This window comes from Heterocephalus glaber, unplaced genomic scaffold (assembly GCF_053883595.1).
Source record: "Heterocephalus glaber isolate CG9 unplaced genomic scaffold, H.glaber_assembly_v1.0 deba00001666, whole genome shotgun sequence".
Taxonomy (NCBI): domain Eukaryota; kingdom Metazoa; phylum Chordata; class Mammalia; order Rodentia; family Bathyergidae; genus Heterocephalus; species Heterocephalus glaber.
Genome location: NW_028258406.1, coordinates 16205512 through 16230969, shown reverse-complemented (window position 1 = coordinate 16230969; position 25458 = coordinate 16205512). Strand labels below are relative to the sequence as shown.

General features: G+C 38.6%; 1 protein-coding gene across 2 annotated transcripts in view; it reads left to right on the top strand.

Moving 5' to 3' along the window:
* The window catches only part of Cpb2 (carboxypeptidase B2), a 69440-nt gene that overhangs the window by 9611 nt on the left and 34371 nt on the right, over window positions 1-25458 (top strand). For both annotated transcript variants that reach the window (XM_004844207.4, XM_004844206.4), the window contains exons 2-4: window positions 20999-21074; window positions 23101-23225; window positions 24991-25099. In XM_004844207.4, the coding sequence (XP_004844264.1) occupies window positions 20999-21074; window positions 23101-23225; window positions 24991-25099 (310 nt within the window). The remainder of the gene's footprint in view (window positions 1-20998; window positions 21075-23100; window positions 23226-24990; window positions 25100-25458) is intronic.

The following is a 25458-nucleotide window of genomic DNA, read 5'->3' as shown; positions in this document are numbered from 1 at the left end:
TTCAAAGAACCAACTCTTGGCTTCACTGATTTTTTGTATTGTTTTCTTAGTCTCCATTGGATTGATTTCTGCCCTGATCTTTTTAATTTCCTCCCTTGTATGAGCATTGGGTTTGTCCCGTTCTTCTTTTTCTAGAAGCTTGAGGTTCAGCATCAGGTTGTTTAATTGGGCTCGCTCTGTTTTCCTAATATGATTATTCACTGCTATGAATTTCCCTCGTAAGACCACTTTCATTGTATCCCATAGATTCCAATATGTTGTATTGTCATTGTCATTTAATTGAAAGAACTGTCTGATTTCTTCTTTAATTTCCTCTGTGACCCATTGGTTATTCAGAAGTGTGTTGTTCAATTTCCATGTGTTTATGAAGTTTTTGCAGTTTCTTTTGCTATGGATCTCCAATTTCATTGCACTATGGTCTGATAATATGCAGGGGATAACTTCAAATCCTTTGCACTTACCTAAATATGTTCTATGAACAAGTATGTGGTCTATTTTGGAGAATGACCCATGTGTAGCTGAAAAGAATGTGTATTCTGATTTTGTGGGGTAAAACACTGTAAATATCTGTTAGGTTCATATCTTCAATAGTTTGATTGAGTTCTAGTATTTCATTGCTTGTTTTTTGTCTAGTTGATCTATCTATTTGTGACAATGGGGTATTGAGGTCCCTCACTACTATTGTATTAGTGCTTATATGGTTTTTCATGTCCATTAATATTTTTTTATATAGTTGGGCACACTAGTGTTTGGTGCATAGATATTTATGATCATCATCTCTTCCCCTTGGATTGTTCCCTTTACAAGGATATAGTTAGTGTCCTTCTTTGTATCTCTTAATCAGTGTGGGTTTGAAATCCACTTGGTCTGCAAAGAGGATAGCTACTCCTGGTTTTTTGGGGGTTCCCTTCCCATAGAGTATTGTTTTCCACCCTTTAATTTTCAGTCTATAAGTTTCTTTTTGAATTAAGTGTGTTTCTTGTATGCAACATATTGTTGGATCTTGCTTCTTGACCCATTCTGCCAGTCTATTTCTTTTGATTGGTGAATTGAGACCATTAACATTGATGGTTATAGCTGGTATGTATTGGGTTATCATTGTCATGACTTTTTCTTTTTGTTTGATCCTCCCCCTTTGCTTTTAATTTCTTGTCATGCCCAGTGGATTCATTCTGCTGGGCTTCCTGGGGTTGTGATCCTCGTTGTCTTTTCCTAAGATTTTTGTCTAAAATTTTTTGGAGTGCTGGTTTGGTATTCATGAAGTTCCTAAGGTGCTCTTTGTCATGAAAGTATCTCATTTCACCATCAATTTTGAAAGATAGTTTTGCAGGATACATCAGTCTGGGTTGGAGGTTGTTTTCCTTTAGGGCTTGAAACACACCACTCCAAGCTCTTCTTGCCTTGAAGGTTTGCACTGAAAAGTCTGTTGTGATTCTGATGGGTTTTCCTTTGTATGTAATTTTTTTTAAACTATGCTGATTGGAGAACATTTCTTTCTCCTTTTTTTTTTTGGTACTGGGGATCAAACTCAGGACCTTGCGCTTGTGAGGCAGGCACTGGAACCACTGAGCTAAATCCCTGCCCCCTGTGATTTGTTTCTTTTCTCTAACTACTTGTAGAATTTTATTCTTCTTTTGGGTTTCTGGAATCTTAACAATTATATGCCTATGTGTAGATTTGTTTTGATCAAGGCTACTTGGAGTCCTATATGCCTCTCTTATCTGTATGTCAAATTCTTTTCCCCTGCTTGGGAAGTTTTCTGCCATCACTTCTGTAAACAGTTTTTTTTATGTCCTCTGCACTCTCTCCTGTTTCTTCATTGACTCTAATCAGTCTTATGTTATTTTTCTTTGGATCATCTAGCAGCTGCTGGATTGATTTCTTGTGGTCCTTTAAAATTTTAAAGAATTTTTTCTTTTCCTGGTCACTAATTGCAATCTTATCTTCTATATCTGAAATTCTATCTTCACATTGGCTCGTTCTGCTGCATAGACTTTCAATGGAGTTTTTAATCTCCTGGAAATCTGTTTACATCTGTTTTATGGATTTCATTTTTTTCATATGTTTGCATTCCATCATGTTCCTCAGCTTCTCTATTTTTTTATCTGTATCCTCTCTAGATTTATTAATCATGTCCTGCACTATGGGCACAATCTTTGCTGTTTTGTGACAAATTATCTCTGATTTCATTTTTTCCAGATCTTCTTTCGTTGCTAGTTCAGGGAGTCCAAGTGAATGAGTATCAGTGTGTTCCATCTCATTTCCCTTTGAGGTTGCTGTAGGTGATCTGGAAGTCTGGTTCTGTGGCTTGTTTACCTGATTTCTCATTTTGACACTGAGGGCATGGGGGGTAGTTGTGGAGAGGGGGCAGGGTGGGTGTGTTTCTTGGCACCCGCGCAGCTCACCTCCCTGGGCTTGGAGCCATGGCTCGCCTACCAGGAAGCTTCCTCTATGTTGGGTGTTGCAGCATGCCTACCCAAAGCCTCATCCTGCCTGGGAGCTGTGGCATGCTGATCTGGAGGTCTCCTCTGGGCTCAGAGACATGACACACTTACCTGGAAGCTTTCTCTACCTCAATGGAGTTTTTAATCTCCTGAATATGTTGGAATCTGTTTCATGGATTCCATTTCTGTCTTATGTTGGGTGATCATGATTTCCATTTCTTTCTTATGCTGGGCATTCATGGCTTCCAGCATGTTTCTGAGCTCATCTATTTTTTTATGTTTCTGTTCTGGAGCCTCTAATCATGTCTTTCACTCTGCTCACCATCTTTGTAGTTATCTGGGAAATTATTTCTGTTTTGAATTTTTTTAGAGCCTCATTCATCTATTTTGTTACTTCCTGTGCTATCAGTTCAAGGTGTCCAGGTGGTCGAGAATCAGACTTATCCACCTCGTTTCCTTCAGAATTTATCTTTTGTGGGGTGGAAGTCTGAGTTTGTGCCTTACTTAAATGTCTTCTCATTTTTGTTTTTGGTACTGTCCTTGGTTTAGTTCCTGGGTTGATACTTTGAAGTTGTTTACTGTAAGTATCTTTGTTGATGTATTTAGAACACTTATGTAATGGTTGCTTCTCAGAGGTGTCTTCCAGATAGAGCTGGTCTTTAGGTTTTGAGTCTCTAATGGCTCTGAGGCTATCTCATTTTCATTATACCAGGAAGGACAACTGATTACATCAGTCACAACACCTTAGCCCATGTGATACAATCAGCAACACAATAGCATCAAATACCTCTTAGAAAATGACAATTTGTGGTAGTTATTAATCTATCACCTTTAACAGTGTGAATTAAATCAAAATCAAGGACCAACCCAATATATGTTTATAGTGAATAAACTCTTCAATATAGCAACTTTACCCTTCAGGATGGGGAGTTAGAAGGTATTGGGGAGGGAGCAATAGGTAAGTAGAAGGATAGGGGAAGGTTATCAGTGAGGCCAGAGGGCACAGGCAAGAGAAGGAAAAAGAAAAAAAGAAAGATAAAGAAGAAATATGAATTAGAGGCAGAACAGGAACACAAAGGGAGATGAAGAACAATGTGGGACAGCAAGGGAGTGAGGCAGAGAGAGAGAGAAAGAAAAGAGGAAAGAAAGAAAAAAGAGAAAAATAAAAAATTTTAAAGAGTAGCAAATAAGAAAAATATTAAAAATAAGAACAAAGAAAAGTGGTAATCTTGAAAATAACAAATAAAAGATAAAAATGAAGGGCTTCCTTCAGGGTATGTCTCTGCTATCACAATAGACAATGCGGGCAGCATTATGCAGTTATAAGTCAATTAGTCTCAGCAAGCCAGTCACAGACCCATGAGATTCAGGCAGATTTCTGGCTGCAGGTCTCAAGCTGAGTTCCCTGACCTCCTGCAGGGTTGAACTCTGCCAAGTTCTACTGCAGGTTCCAGCTGCCTTTCCCCTGAAGATAGTCCAGGTTCCAATGGGCGGTGATGATCCCTCCAACTTACCAAGTATGGTGGTCTGGTGTGCCTTTATTGCAGAGATTCTCTTCACTTTTCCAGTGGGCTTCAGTTTTCATCAGGGAGCCTGAGAGAGGCCCTCTCTCTGTTGTTCACTTCTGCAACTCGGGACAATGGCCTTTATGCCCCCCCGTGCCTCTGTAGCATGGATCCAAGTAGCAGTTCGGTCTCCTGGTCACAAGTGGGCAGAACGAGCAGGACTGAGCAGGGTGCACTCAGACCGTGCACACAACCAAGCTGAAGGCTGGTGGGCGTGCCCAGGGGTCCTCACTGGTTCATCTCTGGCTAGGTCTCCTGGTCGCAAGTGGGTGGAGTGAGTCGGACTGACTGTTTGCTCCCTTGCTTGGTTGCTTGTTTTCGATATCTTTGAGTTGCCCAGGCTGCCCCAGAAGTCCTGGGCTCAAGGGATCCTCCCACCTCAGATTCCTGAGTAACTGAGTCTGCAGGGATCCCTCTCCCTAGGAACTCAACACATGCTAGGAATATTTTTGGACATTTTAAAGAGGAGAAAACTGAACCCTCATAAAAATAAATCATAAGAGCAAACGAAAAGTGTAGAGTTTGGATGCAAACCCAACTTTGCTCCTTTCAACTCTGCATATGTAACCTTGCCTCTAGTAGAAATTAGGAAAGGACTCAGCTTGAAGGGAGATCAGATTTAGTCACAGTGGATTTGAGAAGATAGTTGCTTGGGAAGATTTCCAGCTGGACAGGTGAGGGCTGAAGATGCTTGCCTTCCAGGTCCTCATCTACTGGCAGGTGTACATATGACCTCAGTGCCAGCCAACACCAGCGCCCTAACAATTTGTTGTTGTTGTTTTGTTTTGTTTTGTTTGAGCCAAGATCTCGCTATATTGCCCAGGTTGGCCACAAACTCTTGGCCTCAAGCAACCTTCCTGCCTCAGTTTCCCAAGTGGCTGTGACCATAGGCAGTGCTACCTTCTCATTGTCAGGCTGCCCTTTTGATCCCATAGTGAACTGAACTCCTGGGTAGGATAAGCAGTTTTGCAAGACACACTGAGAGAGCTTCCATATCTTCTAAGTAAGTAAGTGTATAGCAGTTTAGTGGGACTACGTATAATGCGAACGAAGGAGATAGACAAAAAGAAAACAGTGAAGAGGTAAGTTTTGCTTCAGCATGCACTCTGAAATCTGATTCTTATGCTTGAAGAGAAGAATTAGAATATAATTAAGCAAAGACTATCACATAGAAAATACTGAATACTTTGTGTGTACAGTGGAGGCCTCCGTGTGTGTGGTGTGCATGTGTGTGTGTCAGGGAGGCAACTGCCTTTTGTAGACAGATGCATGTCTAAATTCTGGTTTTTTGTCCTTTCACTAGGAATAACATGACAAACTCATCTTTCTGTGAGTAAATGGCCTATTACTGAAACTAAAAGGGAAATCTAATTTCATTCAGAATGACAACCTTTGATAAATTATTTCTCAGTGAGAGAATATAAACCCTTTTAAAAAGAACTAACAGTCTGGCTTTTTCCTGGAGCTGTTCTTTGTTATTGCTTTCTTGTCACGATCATTTTCCTAATAAGAGTTTGTATTCAGGCAGTCTCTCAGTGGCTGATTTATAGGTGCATTTTGATAAAACTCATCAGTGAAATGCCCTGGATTGACAATCAAAATATAAAATTTTTAAAAGGCATAAATACCATATGGCAGAGAAACGCAGCCAAAAAAAAATATCCATATTGCCATATGCACTTGATTTTAAAAGCCAAACAGTACAAAGGGTAAAAAAAAAAATAGGAAGACTCTTATAAACAAAATCATTAATTCATATTATGCAATGATTACCAAAGTGCAGCCTGTCAGCAGGGACTATTTATTTAGAAAAAGAAAGTGAGAAAAATTAAAAAGAGAAGGGAAAGGATCTGGAGATGGTTTCAGAGGATAAAGGGTGTCTGAATTATTAACAGGCCACAAGAAGTGTTCTTTCTGTTGATTCCATGTACTCTCTGGCCACCTGGAGACCAGTTTATTCTCTTTCACTTGGCTCCTATTGATATATTATTTTCACCTCAGAAAAGAGACCACCAGTGGTCCTAAAACACTGTAATGCAATAATAAAATAGCAGCCTTGAGCTATGTTCCATTGTTCAGAAGCATCTTGCCAGCTTTTTACATTTAACATAATCCTTCAGAACTACCGCGAGCATGAACCTTCTCCTGTAACCCCCAGTGGGGACAGATCTTGATGAACATATCACATTCTCTCTGTTTTTCTTTCTTTCTTGTGTGGTTTATTAAGTGCAATTAAAGAAGTACACACCCAGAAGGGAATGCAAGCTCTCTAAGTGTAAGGTGGAACATAATCACATTGTTAGAGGAGTAGGTATTAAAAAGTCAGGATCTGAAGAACATAGCTGGATCACAGATCTGTTACTTATTAGCCATGCACAGTTGGACAATTTGTTCATTCTCTTTAAGCCTTGCTTTCCTTTCTTTTTTCTTTTCTTCTCTCTCTCTTGCTCTCTCTCTCTCATAAACAGATCTGTTATTTCTCTGTGCTTATACTTTTTGTTTAACTTTTAGTGCAAGAATTTTTTTCTCAAGTGGTTACTGTATAAATACTTCAGAGACATGATCAAAAGACATCTTTCTTTCTCATCTCTCATTGTCCCATGAATTTTATGTAATTGGGGTTATCTTTTCTTGTACTTGCATGGAAAGTTAGAAAACTCCATGGCTTTTCAGCCCAGTTCTAAGTAACTGATAGCCCTTGGGCCATGTTAAAATGCAAGCAGCCTCAATTCAGAAATCAGAATATCAGTGCCAACCAAGGCATTATTCAGTTTTAACAGAGTTTAACTGAGCAAAGAATGATTTGCAAAATGAACAGTCTTTGGAAGCAGAAATTAAGAGAACTCCAATCCTTTATGAACAGAGAGCAGAAGTGAAGCACAGAGCTGGGGATGCAGCTTAGTGGTAGAGCACTTGCCTACTGAGGCCCTGAATTTAATCCCCAGTATGGGTGGGGGTGAAGTACAGAAACAGCCTGATTGGTTACAACTCTATCTTTGCCTTATTTGGGCATGGTCTGATCAGATGGCAGCCTGTAATTGGCCAAAGCTTAGCTGCTGTAATTGGCTCAAACTCAGTGAACTGTTAGTAAAAATAGTCCTAAATTAGACTTTTAGTTTGTCTACTGTATCAGGTTGTAGTTCTTTACTAGAAAGGTTCAGAGGCATTTTTCAGGACAAATTTATTTTTCTTTATAGGAAAATAACCCCTTCCTCTAATCTTTTCCACACATACCCATGATTCCACTCTACTTTGTGTAGCCTTATCCTGCTCCCTGTAAAGGGGGACAAAGTCATGAAACTCATTTTCAGAAATTGTAAATTTGACATAGAGTGAGTTATCATCTCACAACCTAGTGCTGTTGTGATGGCACTTAAGTCAAAAATCAAATAAGATCCAGTCCAAGTTTACATTTGCACATATCAAAAAAATATATATATATATTTTGGTACCAGGGATCGAACTCCAGTCCTTGTGCTTGCACAGCAGGTGGTGAAACCACTGAGCTAAATCCCTGGCCCTGAACATATCAAAAATATTTTTAACTTTGCAACATTATTTCTCAGGATTTCCCAACTAATTTTTATAATTCCATATTTTTTTCTCATTAAGAAAAGCACAGGGCCATGGATTCAGCTCAGTGGTTCCGCCACCTGCCTCACAAGTGGAAGGTCCTGAGTTCGATCTCTGGTACCAAAACAGAAAAAAGAGAGAAAGAAAGAAAGAACAAAAGAAAGAAAGAAAGAAAGAAAGAAAGAAAGAAAGAAAGAAAGAAAGAAAGAAAGAAAGAAAGAAAGAAAGAAAGAAAAAAAGAAAGGCACATTTGTATAACATATTTTTTGCCTTTCTTCTTCTGTTGACTGATTTTGATGCTTTCTCCTCTTTTAATATATTAGGCTTTTTCCTTATTTATTACTGTTCACTCAACATCCTTTGTTCCTGATTTTCAATGATAACAATCCCCCTACCATACTTCTTTGTGAGGATTAAATAAGAATGCCTCTAAAGCATTTAAAGTAACATCCAAGTCAGTAGATTCCCTTTGGAAAGGTAGTTGATCAAATTAATAACTTTCCCCAAAGAAAGAACAACTTGCTTGTAGATAATGGCAAAAGAAAGAAAATTACCCAAACATTTTATTTTCTAGTCAGCATAGGACTTCCTCTACATGGAACTGAAATTCAGTTCCTCTTAGAATAATGGAAAGCTCTTTTGCCTTGTAAGTCATCGCATTTCATTGTTAGCTCAACTTGTCAGGAAGTTCATTCTAAAATTATGATATAATTATATTCACCTCCACTTCCTTATACTTCACATCAAAAGAGAGATTTGAGTTTGCTACTTTTTTCATTTAACTCCCAGAATGAAGCCTAAGTTGAAAATAAGGGCCGCAATCCTGAGCCCAGCATCTAAACTCCTTGATGGTCAGACCCTAGCCTGTCATTCATCCTGGCTTTATTTCCTGGTGGGTTTCTTGGTTTTTTTGTTGGTGGTGGTTTTTTTTGGTACCAAGGATCAAACTCAGGACCTTGCACTTTCAAGGCAGGTGGTGGAACCACTGAGCTAAATCCCCAGCCTGCTGGTGTATTTCTATATGAGCCCCATATTCCTCTCCACCTGGATCACTTGCCATTCCTTGAACTCTGTCCACTTATGTGGTTGCACTTAAGCCATTTCATCTCCCCTTCCTTTATCAAGTCCTACCTCTCAAGGCAGTTTCCTTTCTCTGATTATCTCAGCCAAAAAATTACTTTCGACTGTATTCCTGTAGCAGACTTTTATGCCATTTATATAGTCCTTTTCAGTTTTATATCATATAGTAGCATTTGTATCTGTTTCAGGTTAGTTTCCCCAGAAGAAGACTCTGAGGTGGAGATTTTCATGTAGGAAACTTATTGGCACAGGATCTCAGGATCAACATCTATGGAGGAATGAAGGAAGGAGAATTGAGCAGAGAGGGAATTAAACTGTGATGCTGTCACAAAAAAGCCCTCAGCTTCTTCTATAGGAAGCCTTGGCCTTGAAGAATTGCTTCAAATTGGGGCAAGCAGCCATGCCTTTGTAACTGCTATTACTAATCACTGGCTGTAGACTAGCCCTGGGGTAAGGCATAATCTTGAGAAACACCACCCTCTTCCATTAATGGCAAGTCTTAGAAAAGGACTAAGCTGAAAATGTCAGCTGCCAACCTTACTAAAGCTGAGGGAAGGAGTGTCCATTCCTGGATCGGGCTCTAGGCTGATTATGACATCTATAGTCCACCCACTGTGCTACTCAGATCAACTTGCTTCATAAAATATGCTTTGAGAGCAGCCCTGGCATTCTAGTTGGTCTCCTTTCCCAGATGAAACACACAAGAAGAACATTAGTGGAATCAACTAGAACTTCCACAGCTATGGCTGATCTTGGCACTTTATCCAATACTTATAATTCTCCTCCACCACTCATTCTATTTTCCTCTCACCCTTGGCTAACACTTGCCTTCACCGAAATGATCAATACAGACCCTCAGCCTCAAGGATCTAAGCCCCAATAAATCCCTGTGCCCTCTTGGACCATGGTGTTGTACTTATATGCCTACATCAAAACTGGACAAGGGAATTTTACAGAATGTCTAGGCTTGTCACCTGGGTGTCAAACACGATTTTCCCTGCTACATTCACTATGTGAGTGCAGCCCTCAATATCTTTCCGATGATCAAGGTCAATTGCCCTTTCTAACATACCTTCCCTTCTTTCTGGTGATCTGCGCACATGAGAAAAGTGAAATCACTAAGTAGAAGCAACAGCTTTCAGTTTAATGAAACTCTTGTTCTGCCCCTTGGGAAGACATTCCTCCTTAGAGAACCAGAATTTTTGAACTTACAGAGCCCAAATATGCAGATTGAACGTACAAATTTCCCAAGTGGATTTTTCAGAATGATGGTAAATGGAGCCATTTCAATGTAGTCCCTGAAATCATGTACTCTACCCGACAAGGACATCTTATACTCATAATTGATGTAAAGTGTCTATTGTAGCATGCAAGATGCTTCCCAAGCTAGCACCTCAACTGACTTCTGACAACCCGTTCTAATTGTTGTATCAGGGTAGCAGCTTCTAGGAGGTATGGGATGTGATAGCCCCAGGGGATCCCATGACAACATGCTAATTTCTGCACTCTTGTTGTAAAGTAGGTCACTTGATATGATGCAATGTTATATGTGGGGTCTTACATCAGTGGACCAAACACTCTAAAGCCCTCATATGGTGATACTGTCACAGGTCTTGCAGTCAGGGGAAGTGAACCTATACCTAGACTGGAAGGGACAGTGTTATGGCTTGTGGTTAGATGTCCCTCCAAAGCCTCATGTGGCATAAATGGAACTTTTTCAGAGGTGGCTAGATCTAGAGTGTGTGGCACTCGAATTGATTCATGGTGCAATGCTAGGATCAAGGGCACTAAGATTAAGGGTGTGAGTGCTACCTGGCCTAAGTAACCTAGATAAGATAAAAGGGATAGAGAGAGCTGTGGTCATCCCTTGCTTGCTTTGCTACCTTCTGCTTGCCATGAATTGTTTCTCCTCTGTGATGCCTGTCTGCCATGCCATCCTGCCTTGAAGCCTAGCCAATTATGAACTGAAACCTCTACAAACTGTGAGTTAAATAAACCTTTCCTCCTTTAACTTTGGGTGTCTGGTATTTTTGTCTCAGCAATGAGAAAAGTAACTAAAACAGACAGAAATAATCAATTTGATACCAGGTGCCACTATGTGGCACTCACACAATGAACATGAAAGAGATCATGTTCAGCTTCCAGGTGACAAGCCTAGGCATTCTGTAATTCTCCTCTGTCCAATTTTGAGATATAAAAACATGTATAACAGCCATGGACAGAGAAGACATGGGGATTGGGGCTCAGACTCTGCCTGAGATTGAGGGTCTGCATCACCCACCTAGCTCAAAACGTGTGCTAGCCAAGGGTAAAGGAAAAACAAGAGATGGTATATTAATACTACAGATAGCTCTAATCCCAGCCAGTCTGCCAATAGTCCAAATGGTAGCGATTCTTGAACTATAGCCAGAATCTTTCTTTTCTGGTCTTTTCACAAAAATGGTAGTCTTTCATGTCACCCAATATGTGAACTGAAGCAAAATTCCTAAGGGAGGTATTTCTAGAATCTGAGTCCTACCAAGAATTGTTCCTCTGTCCTTGTCATGAAGTATAAGAGTTAATCATTTGTCCTTTTTTTTTCTGAGAGGATGTGGTAGCCTATCCAAGATCCTTTGACCCCTAAAATTTCCCTGAATCTGTAGTATTCATCTTTTATTTCTAAGCTTGAGAGCACATATGTCTCACCAAGGCCTCCACTATAATTGGTCACTTCTTGCTCATTTGGTCCAAGATTAACATGGTGTCATTGATATAGTGGACTGGGATACCCAGATAGGCTTAGTCTTTTTTTTAAACCTTGGTGTTTACAATGAGCTGTGTCACCTTCCCCTTTTTAGTTTTTACTAGTCTTTTTTTGTTCATGTATATTTGTAATACATAATAGTTACATTCATTTTGGGAAATTAGTATAATTATGTATTATATTTTCATCATTTTCAATCCCATGATCCCTCACCCTACCCTCCTCACCCCCATCCCCTCTAACCTACCCTATCTCTACAAAATCTTTTTATTTCCTATCATCTCTCCTTTATTTTACTCTATTTATATTTGAAGTTCCTCATATAAGAAAACCCATATATATGTAACTTTCTGTTCCTGACTTATTTCACTTAACACTATAGTCTCAAGTTCCATCCATTTTCCTGCAAATGACATGATTTCATTCTTCTTTATGGTTGAATAATAGTCCACTGTGTATATGTACCACATTTTCTTTATCCATTTGTCTATTGATGGGCATCTAGGTTGTTTCTAGTACTTAGCTAATATAAACTGTGTTGCTATAAACATAGGCATGGATGTACCATTAGTATAATGTCTAATTCTTTTGGGAATATACTCAGGAGAGGTAGAGCTGATCAAAATTGATCAAAGACCTAGATATATATGGTTAAAAAATCAGAAACCTTGAAACTGTTGGAAGACAACATATGGGAAATACTGGAAGTCATAGGCACAGGCAAGGACTTCCTGAACAGAACTCTAATAGCACAGGAAATAATATCAAGAATCAACAAATGAAATTACATCAAATTAAAAAGCTTCTGCACAGCAAAGGAAATAGTCAACAAAGCAGGGAGACTACAGAACGGGAAAGAAATTTTTGCCAGCTACTCTTCTGATAGAGGACTAATATCTGGAATATATAAAGAACTGAAAACCACCTACCTCCCCCAAACAAAGGATTCAATCAAAAAGCAGGTAAATGAGCTAAATAGATACGTCTCAAAAAAGAAATACAATTAGGCACTAAGTACTTGCAAACAATGTGCATCTTCTTTAGCCATTAAGGAAAGGCAAATCAAAACTATGAGATTCCATTTTACCCCAGGCAGAATGGCTTTCAGTGGCAGCAGCAGCAACAACATGCACACACCACCACCACCACCACCACCACCACCAACAACAACAACAACAACAGTAACAACAATAACGATAAATGCTGGTGAGGATTTTGGGGAAAAGGAACTCTTCTACATTGTTGGTGGGAATGTAAATTAGTACAACCACTATAGAAATGTTTGGAAGTTTTCTCAAAAATTAAAAATATAAATTCTATTTTTTTTTAATTTTTGAAACAAAGTCTTGGTAAATTACTAGAGCTAGGCTTGAACTTAAACGATCCTCCTGCCTTAGCCTGCCAGCATGCTAGGATCACAAGCATGGACCACCATTCCTGGCCCAGGCTTGTTCTTTTCAGACTATGTTTTCATAGAGAGTGAGAAAATTAATTTATGCTGAAGCAAGACTATTAAGAGTATATACTTAAAGCCATACTAAGTGGATATTAACTATTTCTGATTCTTTTGATAGGGAGCCCAATAGCAGAACACCATGTACCTGAGACATTGCCCTTGCAATAATAACATATCCAGCACAATGAACACAATTGATAAGACCCAGACTGATGAATTAAATATAGATTTGAAGTGAACCACCACCCCTGCATCCCTTGGGTCTTTAAGGGTGGTACTAATAAAATCATCCCCCAATCCCCACATGATATAGAAAAAATTTTTTTGCCTATCTTGGCTGATTGGAAGGCAGTTTCAAAGATTCCCGTTTAGTTTTTTTTTCCCACTACATAGCAAAAGCCAAGGAATGAGCCAATGTGGAAATTCTGCCAGATACTAAGTATGTTCACTTCTGTTATACATTTGGGAATTAGGGAAATGATCACTGGGGATCCATGGATTCAGTGCACCCACTATGAGCTGGACTTGCTCTAGGACTCCACATCCCCAAATTTCAGTGTCAACTTTGATCCTGCATCCAAAAGACCACAAAATGTTGATGCATTCCCCTTTCTGCACTCTGCAGGACTATCTGAGTAAATTGCCATAGGTCTCTTTGCTAAATGGCTATAGGGATCTCAGTCATTTTGAATATTTTCCATAGTATTGTAAGTCCTTTGCTTTTGGGGACCTGACTTCTACTTCAGCCAAGAAATTTTGGGTCTAAGAACTGACTCAGATCCAAAAACTGATTTTTGCTTGAGATAACTGCCTTCAGCCTCTCTCATTATCCATCTTCAATTTGTTTTGATTGTAAAGATAAAGCAATACTTTTGTTGGTGGTTTATCTATCTTGTCTCTAAGATCTCCATGTTCTTTTAATTAACTGCATAGTTTTCTGAAGCTCATGCCTCCCTGGCTGCTACTCTGACCTTGCTGCTCATCATAGTTGTTGTGCCTAACTTGTATGCTGGTGGTGAAGTACTGCCAGGAGGTTTCTATTATATAGGGATCTCATTGTCTCTATTGCTGTCAGGGAGCTTGGCCTGTAGGTGGCTCTCAGAACCTACCTCCCTTCCCTACCTCACCTCCAAATCAACAGTTAGGGTAGCCCGGGATTTAGCTCAGTAGTTCTGCCACCTGCCTCGCAAGCACAAGGACCTGAGTTCGATCCCCGATACAAAAAAAAATAGAGTAAAGTCATGACATAACCTAGCTGTGGAAATGCTGGCTGGGCATGTCAGTAAAGCAAAGTGACCCTACCCCAAAGGAGATGCACGTGCTCATGCTAAAGGATTTAACATTCCATTTAGATCCTTGGGAGATAGTACTAACAAGCTGCTAGGATGATTGTTTAAAGCTTGGAGGAACAATGTCCTGCACTAGTGAAACAGAAATGTCGGAACTAATGTGACAAACAATGAAAAGGGGAATCTAGATTCATAGATATATATTAAGATAAAAAAAATACTATGTAAGGCAGGAAACCCTGTGGGTGACTATGGTTTACCATGGGCCCAGAAGACATTCTGTTTATTAAAATAATAAGGAATGTACTGGTGAGATGAGAAGGAGGGTCACCAGCATAACTGAGTGTTGGGAGCCATTTTACATAATTTTGGGGAAAAAAATCATTTCACAATTAAATTATGATTAAGGCTGTCTGAAGCCTAGTCTCACCTGCAGGCCAGCTATGGCATGCCAAAACATAACTCCATTTTACCTCTGGTCACAGCTGAGGCCTCAATGGCCAGTGATGATGCCACACTCAAGGATAAGAGTACATCAGCTGAAGACATCCTGGTTCTTTGAGAACTGAGTAGTAATACAAAAAGAAAAGGTTTCACCTGGGGAGAGACAAATTCCTTATCAGCTCAACTCATCCCACCTACTGTTGTAAGAATGTTTTTGCTCATCATCGACCTAAATTCCTCATCAGCATAAGATCCTCATCATCATAGGATTAACGCCACCCTGGAGTGATTTGATACTTCCTCTGATTATAAGATCCTCATCAGTTTAGGATTATTGCCACCCTCTAAGTCACCTGATAGTCCCTATGAACCCAATAGTGGCAAGCTCAGAATTCCTTTGCCTTTGCTGTCTAGAGCAGCACTGATTAGCCCCAAGGCCCAGCCTTTTCTCTAATTCTCTTTTCCTGTCTTTATTCTCCAATTAGCTTGGTGCTGTCATGGCTCACAGGAGACCAAGGCCCACTGCAGGGGTTCTGATAACATCCTCTTTCCCGTTCCCTATAACTGAGAAGCTTGGTAGTGGCTTTCTTACATTCAGAGTAGCTTTTAAATATCTTCTTTTGATTAAATAAAAGATTAAGCATTCTTTTTGTGTTTTTTTAATATGGAAAAACATAAATTCATTACCCTGAAAATAAACAACATTTTAATGGTCACCCTCTTTCATGCATTTCTTTTTGCATTTATAGGTCCCTGTGTATAATTTTATGTTTGTTAAATATCATTTTCCCCTATGGCACTAGAAAGACCTTTCTTTTAAAAACAATCTCACTTGATCCTTCTTCCTCTCACCTTCAATTACCATCCCTCACCCTCAAAATCAGTGAAAACAATCTGTTCATTATTTATTCATAATTTTCTTCTACTTCCTTTTTCTTTCTAATTTAGTGTCCCAAAAATAGGATCTAGCCTGCCATATCGTCCTTCTCTCTCTTAATACATTGTGAACCCCCACCTCATAAGTTAACTATTATAAATCAAACTTATTCTTTATAATGGATTCAAAACATTCTAAAATGTGGAGACATCACCAACATTCAACTCTTTGCTGGTAAGTATTTGCATAGGTTTCCAGTAACTGTACTATGAATAATCCTCTAATACATATCCTTGAACCTATGTATTTAAGCAGTGGCTGAATATACTAAATTTGTACTAGGAATTAGCATATAATTTCCCAGTTTAGAGTCTCTGTGAGCCAATTTTTCCTTCTCATGATTAAGTCTCTATAGTTCTGTAAGTAATACATTTATTTCTGGGCCAAAAAAGAAATTGGACTCCAGAGGTAGTAAAATCGAGGCTTTTAATCCATAGTCTTACAAAAGTGGTACTTATACACATGGCACACCCCAGTTGAGAAACTGTTTTTATTCCTAACTCACAAAAGTCCCTTCCCCCTCTCCCATGGCCTGGGATCTGGAGTTCTCAGTCTAACTCAAGCAATCTATACCATCCCACACCTGCTGTTTCCCTCCCCCATTCCCTTCTCATCTCTTCTTCCCTCTATGTTTCTCTTTGTAGTTATTTTTCACTTTTTGGCTTCCCACTTTTGGGGAAACTTGTTTAGCAATTATCTCTTACCCCAGAACCTTATCTCTAATATGAATCTTTCTACAGCCTGAGTGTCCTTGTCAACTAGTTGACTGAGCTAAGTCTAAGAATAAGGGTTATTAGGGTCCTTAATGAAATATGGGCCAATTAAAAATATTTTTACCTCTTACAGTCTCTCCCTCTCCTTATTATAGGATCCTTGGTCCCCTTTTCAACCTTTTGAGTGTTCAAATCTTTCTAATGCTAATTGACTTTCTTCATCATAAGACAATAAGGTCACTCTTTTCTCTAATAGGAAGAGGTTATGTCATTGCTAGCAGCAGATATTTTTTTAGAGCAGTCTCAATTCTTTGGGCCAGGGCTCTCACACCTCTCACACACTTCTCACATTACATAGGGTAATGCAGCACCTTATGGCAATTAAGGCTCCAGTTACAATATTGAGGGATATGTGAGCGGAACCCATTAATTCTTTCCATTTTCCAAACCAGTTTTCTAGCTAACCTGTTAAGGGATCATCGATTCTAGAGTTCTCAGTGAGTTCATTAGCTAAAGTAGTGAGGCTCTGTAATGTCTTGTGATGATCCCATCCGGGGCTGTGTTATTAGGGATAAAAGTGCAACACTTTCCTCCTAACATGACACAAATACCCCCTTTTCCTGCCAATATCATATCTAGAGCAATCCAGTTTTCCCAGGCCATCCAGCTAGTTGCATCTAATTGGCTAACTATCCTTGAATTGCATCTCTTGTATAGTTAATAAACCTTTGTTAATTATAATAGATATAGTTTATCCAGTCTATGTGTTTATTAACTGGAAGAATACTGACTCAAATCTGATAGCTATCTGATTTTGTGTCTTAAATTGGTTGGGGACTCCTCTGAGTACCCCAGTTGAATAAAAAAATGTATACATCAGGAAAAGAAAAACTTGTATCAATACTTTAATACTAAATGTATTGAGACATCATGAGATTAATACAAGTTACCTTTGGCATCTATAATTACAAGAGGCACTCAAAGTAGTGGCTGTTTGTTTCCAGACATTTATTAGTATGGCAAACTGCTAAAGGGTGTATACAGTTTTTGGCTGACTCTGTATATGCATGAGGATCAAAGGATCCTGGTAAGGATGTCCAAGTTTGAGAAGTCTCTTGTTCTGGGAGCTGACATGCCACAGTGAGGGAATGGCCAGCTAGACTAAGGCACAGTCCTGGTCCAATTTGGAGCTAATAAACTATGGAGGGTCCTTTTCCCACAGTACCACCAGACATGGGCAATGGTAAGGAAAAGTAGTTGCATGTGCCCCCCAAGACATGAAAGACATGGGTGCAGATAGCCAAGTTGCCCATGGATTCAGTAAATCATTCTCTCCACCTAGAGAGGCAAGAAGAGTAACTCACATTCCCTACAGAGAAGGGAGGGACCCCCTTTATGTCCATTTCCTGTGGCACAGGGAACAGCAGCAACAGACTTTTACAAGTCTCATTTTCCCAAGCACCCTTGTCCTGATATAAGGCCACCACACAAAGCATTCCATCAGGATCAGCATCCCTCCTGAAGGGAAAGGAACCACCTGTCCTTGTGGTCTTGCCATGGTGCATGCAGAGCAGTCACTTTTGTTAAGAGCCTGAGCTGAAATCTTCACCCATTTGACCCAGGCATTCATCTCCTATATCCTACCTCAAGTCTTTTATTTAGATTATTTCTACCTTTGTAAGATCACTGTTCTGGGAATTAGGGAGTGAGTTGGGGTAGCCTTTAGTTGAGACAAGTTAGATTCAACTATGAGGACAAGCCTGCCTAGAGAGTCTGATCCTGCAACATTTTAGGCTTTTACAAGACAGTACTTAGCAGGCATCAAATCTCAAATTTAGAGAAGCTGTGATTTTAGTTACATTAATTATCAGTTTAATGGGGTAGTCAAGGGTCCTTTTCCAAGTTCCTAATCCCACATCCCAATCTCTAGTTTTTATATAGTAACCCATCCAAATTAGCTTCCAAAGGGTGGACTAGCTCCTGTTTTTCTCTTTTTAGAGTCAGCTTTAACAGTTTTTCAGGTGACACTGATACCTCCCAATGTTCCCTATGGGTCCCCTGACTTGAGTATAGTGAGTTCACCCCTTTTCAGCAGTCCTCATGGCCGTCTCAATGGTCAGGAGCACTTGATAGGGGTCTTCCCAGGTCAGCTACAGTTTGTCCTCTTTCCAGGTCTTTGTCAGCACCAGGTCACTACATTGGAACAGATGGTGAATTCCAATAGTTGAGTCTGGGCTAGTAAAACTGAACCTTTTGGTTGTATCCAACTTAAATATATTACAATGATATAGTTAATGATATTTATTTAGGTGTGTCATCATCCCTACTTAGTTATCTCAAAATCTTTATAAATAACTCATGAGAACTAATCATAATAGTTAACATTTTGGGTGGGCTATAATTATATCTATATAATATTTTAAGTCATTGTATACAGACAATAGGTATTGTATTTATAAAACCAGTTTTGACATCATTTTGATTGGCTAACAACCTGAAAGGAAACATGTCACCAACTTTAAAGGCACCTTTACTTTTACCAACTGATTTAAATTAGCCCATTGTTAAACTATGTAAACCAAAAAGCATTTGGGCTCATATCATGAGTGTCTATTTAACTATGAACAACAGAAGTAGGACTTTTTGGAAGATAATATATATCTGAAACTAAACACACACACATAAACATATCAGGGCCGGGGATTTAGCTCAGTGGTGCCACCGCCATTGTTTGTAACTGTACAAGAATGTTGCAGATAGGACAAAATTTGCTAAGAAATATTCTCTTTCTGAGTATATAGTATGTGAAAGTAAAGTAAATCATGATGAGTCATACCAATCTATTGCCTAGTCTGTGCAAGAAACTTTAAGAATTCCTTGGCCGGGGATTTAGCTCAGTGGTTCCGGCGCCTGCCTTGCAAGCGGAAGGACCTGAGTTCGATCCCCGGTACCAAAAAAAAAAAAGAATTCCTCACAGCCCTATAGGAGTTGCAAGGCTCAAAGAATTATGGCAAAGAAAATGTGAAAACAACAAATTGATCCAAATGTCATTTTTTTAATGAAATCTGTTAATATAATATGCCAAATTAAGAAATTAAAACAGAATTCATATGCTCATCTCTTAAAACCATGTAAAATCCATCCCATTCATGATAAAAATTCAGCAGAGTAGGAATTTCTTTAATAAAAGGCATACACCAAAAACCTACCACAAGCATTCTAAGGCAACATTAGAAGATTTTCCTTAAAAATTATCTTTCATTTTTATCTCTGCTTCTATTCAAAACTGTACTGGAGTTTTAGCAAGGTAAGATAAGATTCAGACGAATACATACATCTACCATGTTTATAAAACTGGATCCAATAAATCTAAGTGTATTCTTTCAGAATCCACATACAGGAATTCATAAACATATTTAAGAATCCATACTACAAAGAAAAGTAAAATAATGTGAAATTTTAAAGGAGTAGATACAATGAACCCACAGGGAGCTTCAAGGATGACAACAAAGTTAGATTTAAGGGGGATGGTGATAGACATTTATTTTAAATGAAATAAACAAGCATTAGCATAAATACTTACTATGTATCTTGAAAATGCAATGTCAAGTGAAAAATAATTTTTACTTTTGTTATTAATTGATGCACAATGCTTATACATATTTATGAGATAGTGTGATATTTTGAAACATGTATAAAGTGCGTAATAATCAAATCATGGTATTTATCATATCCATCACCTCATACATTTATCATTTCTTTGTGATGAGAACATTCAAAATCCTTACTTCTAGGTATTTTGAAATAGCAGATATAATATTAACCAAAGTCACTCTACTGTGCAATAGAACACCAAATGTTATTTCTATCTAAATGTAACTTTGTATCCATTGACCAATCTCTGTCAATCACCTCCTCTTCCTTATCCTCTCCAGCCCCTGGTAACCATTCTTCTACCCTCTGTCTGTGAAATTAGCTTCTTTAGATTCCACATACAAGTGTGCCACTTGTTTTTGTGAACCTTACTTATTTTACATACCATAATGTTCTCCGGTTCATCCATGTTGCCAGAATTTTTTCTTTTTAATGGTTGAATAGCATTCCATTGTGTGTACATGTATACCACATTTTCTTTATTCATTTATCCACTGATGGACACTAAGATTCATTCCATGGCTATTGTGAATAGTGCTGCAATAAACATGGGAGTTTGACATATTGATTTCATATCCTAGTAGTAGGATCCTTGAGTCCAATGATGGTTCTATTTTTAATTTTTTTTTTTTTTGATACCAGGGATCGAACTTGGGTCCTTGCACTTGTGCAGCAGGCAGCAAAACCACTGAGCAAAATCCCCGGCCCTATTTTTAATTTTTTGAGGAATCTCCATACTACTTTCCACAATGACTGAACCAATTCTCATTGACTGTGTACAAGTGTTTTCTCTACCTTCATGTACCAATAAAGACAAATTCATTATTTTTTGTTTTTGACACACATACACAGGATAAAAAAGGACTAGGTACTATGTAAACCTCCACTCAAGAAAACTGTTTATTTTGTAATTGCTTAACAGGAAAAAAATTAAAGAATAGATTTATTTTTACACCTACTGTGAGTGAGATCCTCTGTCCTACTAATATTTTAAATTAGCTTCCTTTTTATAGTTACCTAGAATTTCCTCCTAGTATAATGTATCTAATTTTCACATTTTTACTTAACATTAAATCTTTGTTTTAATTTTTTTCTCCCAGTGGCCAGGTTTTATCTGCTCTTCCTAGAACTTCTAGGCAAGTTCAAGTTCTACAGAATATTACCACAACTTACGAGGTAATTTTCTCTAATTTATGTTTATATTGGTTTTATATTGTATGAGTATTGTATCCCATGTTCCTTCTTATATTCTGTCTGACTTATATATATCTGGTATGAATTCTTTTGTTATAGGCTTTATTCCTTCCCATAATCATCTGACTTTGTTCATTCCTAAAATCAAACCTTCACTTGTGCTGTTGGTTTTTCAGACAATTTCATAATTGTATGTCTTTGTGAAGTTGCTATAGTAACAGAAGTCCAATAGAATTTTGCTTATAAAAGAGTAATTTCTTAACCAAAGAATATATGAGAAACGCACAATATAAAAAAGGAGCAAAATAAAAGATAGACGATAAGAAAAGGGGAGATAAATCTTTTGCAAAAGGGAAGAAGACCAAGAAATGGAGAGAGTGAAGAGGGAGAGGAGGAAAGGGGGATGATGAAAAGAATAAAGATGTGTTATGTACATGTATCAACTCCCCAGGAGGAATGTCATCACTATGTACTGCAAACATGTACTAATAAAAAATTAAAAGTGTAAAAAATTTGCATGCTCGGGGCCCACCTCTCCAGAATGTCTAAGATGTGGAAAATTGAAAGGAGTTTCAAACCATCATGGTTAGGAAAGTGACAGCTTTGTTAGTGTTCTCCAAGAACCAGAGGCCACACCAAATCAGAAGTGCAACAGATAATGGTGATGCTTGCCAGGGATAAAAAGGAGGGAAGTGGAGATAGCAAGGAACACCTTCAGAGCATGGTGCAGTCTGACAGCCTTGCAGGAAGGGGGCTCTTGGGTGGAGGATCTCAGGCTGCAGAGCACTTCCAACAGAGGCTGGACTAGCACAGGGCTGTTGTTCAGCTAAATGATGTGTTGTAAGAACCTCATGGCTGGGAGCACTGGACTTGCAGTAGCATGCCCACAGTGCTCAACCAGTGCTGGCCACAGCCTATTATGGATCACCAGGGATTAGTGACCACTGGAACAGGTGACCACTCAACGTTGCTCACGTATACTCTTGGCAGCAGAAGAGCTGAGTGGTGTATTTTCTTGGCCACCACACTGAGAGGAAATATCACTGGAGGAATCATCAGAGATTAGAATTTTATTTCTTATTCTGCTATTTGATGCATGATTTTAGACAAATTAGCAATGAGCTTTAATTTCTTCATCTGAACAATGAAAATAATAATATCTGCTTGATTTATATCAAAGTGGTGTTACAATGATCAAAGGAAATGAGTGTGAAAGTGCTTTGGAAAGGTGCGGTAAAATAGCAAAAAATGTAAATATTGGAAAGTATTGTCCAAAGGCCATAATTAGATTAACCAATAGGAATGCTCACAGGATAATAATATGAAGTACATGGAATTTTTATTAAATAAAATCAATAGTCTTTTGAGGGGGGTACTGAGGATTGAATTCAGGACATTTGCATTGAGCTGCACCCCCAGTCCTTTTTTATATTTGAAATGGGGTCCTGCTAAATCACTAAGTTGCCCAGGCTGGGCTTAAACTTGTGAGTCTCCTGCTTCAGTCTCCCAGAGTGCTGGGATTACAGGTGTGCACCACCATATCTGGCCTAAATAAAATCAATGTACTCCTTAATCAATTTTCTTTCTAGACAAAATTTTGTGTTTTCTTTTAAAGAATCTGACATACAGAGCCAGAGATGTACCTCAGTGGAGCCACACCTGCCTGGCAAGCACAAGGTCCTGAGTTCCATCTCCAGTTCAAAAAAAAAAAAAAAAATCTGACGTACACATCCAGTTTTATAGCTGAGTTATATATTCACTCATTCGTTGTCTTGTCAGATATTTATTGAGTATTGGGTAGGTTCCAGGCCCTCTTCAGCAACTAAAGTTACAGAGAAGAATAAAAAGAGCTCACTGCAAAATAAATGTTTGTATTATCATATGTGTGGATGAGTACCAGTAGCCAAGAAGTTTCCTTTTCATGTCTCTATTATAGATACAACTTTTATGGCTCTAGCTACAGATGAGAACAACTGTTTTTAATCAATTTCCCCCCTTGAAACTATAGATTGTTTTGTGGCAGCCAGTAACTGCTGAATTTATTGAAAAGAAAAAAGAAGTCCATTTTTTTGTGAATGCATCTGATGTAACCAGTGTGAAAGCCCATTTAAATGAGAGCAGAATTCCATTCAGGTAGGCATAATTTGATATATATTGAATAGCTATTATAAGCATCCATTGTGCCTTAGGAGATGGTACAACTGCTTTTTGGAAAAATAAAGTACATTAAACATGGCAGCACGAAAGTCTCTGAGGTGGGCTGGTGATAAAACCCAAGGCCCAGCTCTGTGACAAATGGTTTAATCTCTGATAACTACAGCTCTTTTCCTGGAATGAAGGTTAGACTCAACGATCTGTACAGGCTGTCATTATTCCTTTTTTACAATTACTCTGTTCCCAGAGCTGGGCAGCAAAACTGTCATTCACCGTAGGAGGCTTTGTGATATCGCTTTTCAAAAGCTGCTCTTGGGGGTGGGATGGATTTAGCTTTTGTTAATTCTTCCTTCACAAAGTTAGCAAAAAGTTAGCATTTCTGAATATGTAGCCCTAAACTCTGTAGAGAAACTGGGTTGGGATCTTCCACTGACACTTATCCACCTGTTTCATCTTACAGAATTTATTAACTTCTTTGTGCCTCAGTTTTGTGTATTAGAGAGTAAGATAACAACTAGCATGTCAAACAGGTGATTTTTTAAAGTTTTTAAATCACACACGATTTTTGTTCAGAGACCAAGCCCTTGTTCCTTTGGTTTTTATGGGACATGACCGGCCGCCAGTCTCCTCCCACTCCTTCATACTTTCCTTGGGACTGTGCTCTCTTCTGTGTATCTGGATAAAATGCTGTAATCATTATAAGTAAGATGTTCTAGGTGTTAACAGCCCTCAAGGAACTGTGCTGAATCAATCTATTCATTGTATCATTTAATTCTTATTTAACCTTATGGAAAATACTATTCCAATTTAAATTTTTTTTTAAATTTATTTATTTATTGGTACCGGGGATCGAACTTGGGTCCTTGCGCTCGCAGGGCAGGCGATGGAACCACTGAGCTATATCCCCAGCCCTAAATAAAAATTTTAAACTCTTATAAAGGAATTTCTCCATGTTAACCAACTGAAACATGCTGGAACTAGAAGTCAAACTGAAATCTCTCTGATGTCAAAGCCTTGGTTTTGGGGGGCACGGGTAGTACTGGGGATCTAACCGAGGGCCCTGTGCTTGCTAGGCAATCCATCTACCACTGATCTAAACCCCCAACCCCAAAGCCTTGGTTTTTATCCCTTGGTGTAAATAAAGAAGCATTTGTTAATATGATAGCTAATTTCTAATCATTCATCCTAATGCTGATGCTTTAATTCAGCTAAAATATTTGCCTAGTTAATAGAATAAGCAAGATTCCTTTCTCATGTATTCTCTTTCCCTGTACTTTTATTTCTCAAGAAATTTGATCACTTTTGATTCTCCAGAACATTTGATGTAGGTCAGTGGAAAACAAGAAGAAAAGGCTTTCTGCTTCTCCTTGATCCTTAGCTGAAAACAAAATCATAAGATATTACTCTGAATTGAAGAAAGTGTCCATTAATCTACATGTTCATATAAAAGACATTACAGAATCACAATCAAGAAAAGTAAATTTGGTGGGAAAGGGTGAGGTTTTGAAGGTCCTGAAACCATATCAAGTCAGAGCTACTTTCACTCAACACCCATTCAGGCTCTGCTGAAATGGTGAATTCAGCTTACCACAGTGTAAGATGGTGATGTTTTTACCTTGATGAACTGCTCCTTAGATCTGCTAGCTATTATTTCTGCATGTTCACCTGTTGTGTTTGTAGTGGACCATGTGAGAAGGTCCGTGCTTTGCATGGAAGCCAGCTCACCTTCTGTTTTAACCCACAGCGTTTTGATGGGAGATGTAGAAGATCTTATTCGACAGCAGACTTTCAATGATACAGTCAGCCCCCGGGCGTCCTCATCATACTATGAACAATATCACTCACTAAATGAAGTAAGTCATCACACTGCCCTTCAAAGCTGCTATTACCATTCCAACAATAGAAATTATCAAAGAACTGTAATTGATGGAGGATGACAAAAAAGATCATATTTGGGTTGATTTTATGGCAGTGATTCATTCTTTTATAGATATCCTCCCTGGGAAGATTGCATTGTATGTGGTAAACTATCCATAAGGAGGGTGTTTGTGCATAGCTAAGAGTATCTCCAGTCTCTAGGGGTAACACTGAATGCTAAAGAACAACAGAAAATGAAATACAGGATTTTAAAATTTAAATTACCACAAAAATTTACCAGTCTAATTACTCATGTCTCTTTGGATCATTATCCAAAATTTATTCTTAGTAAATA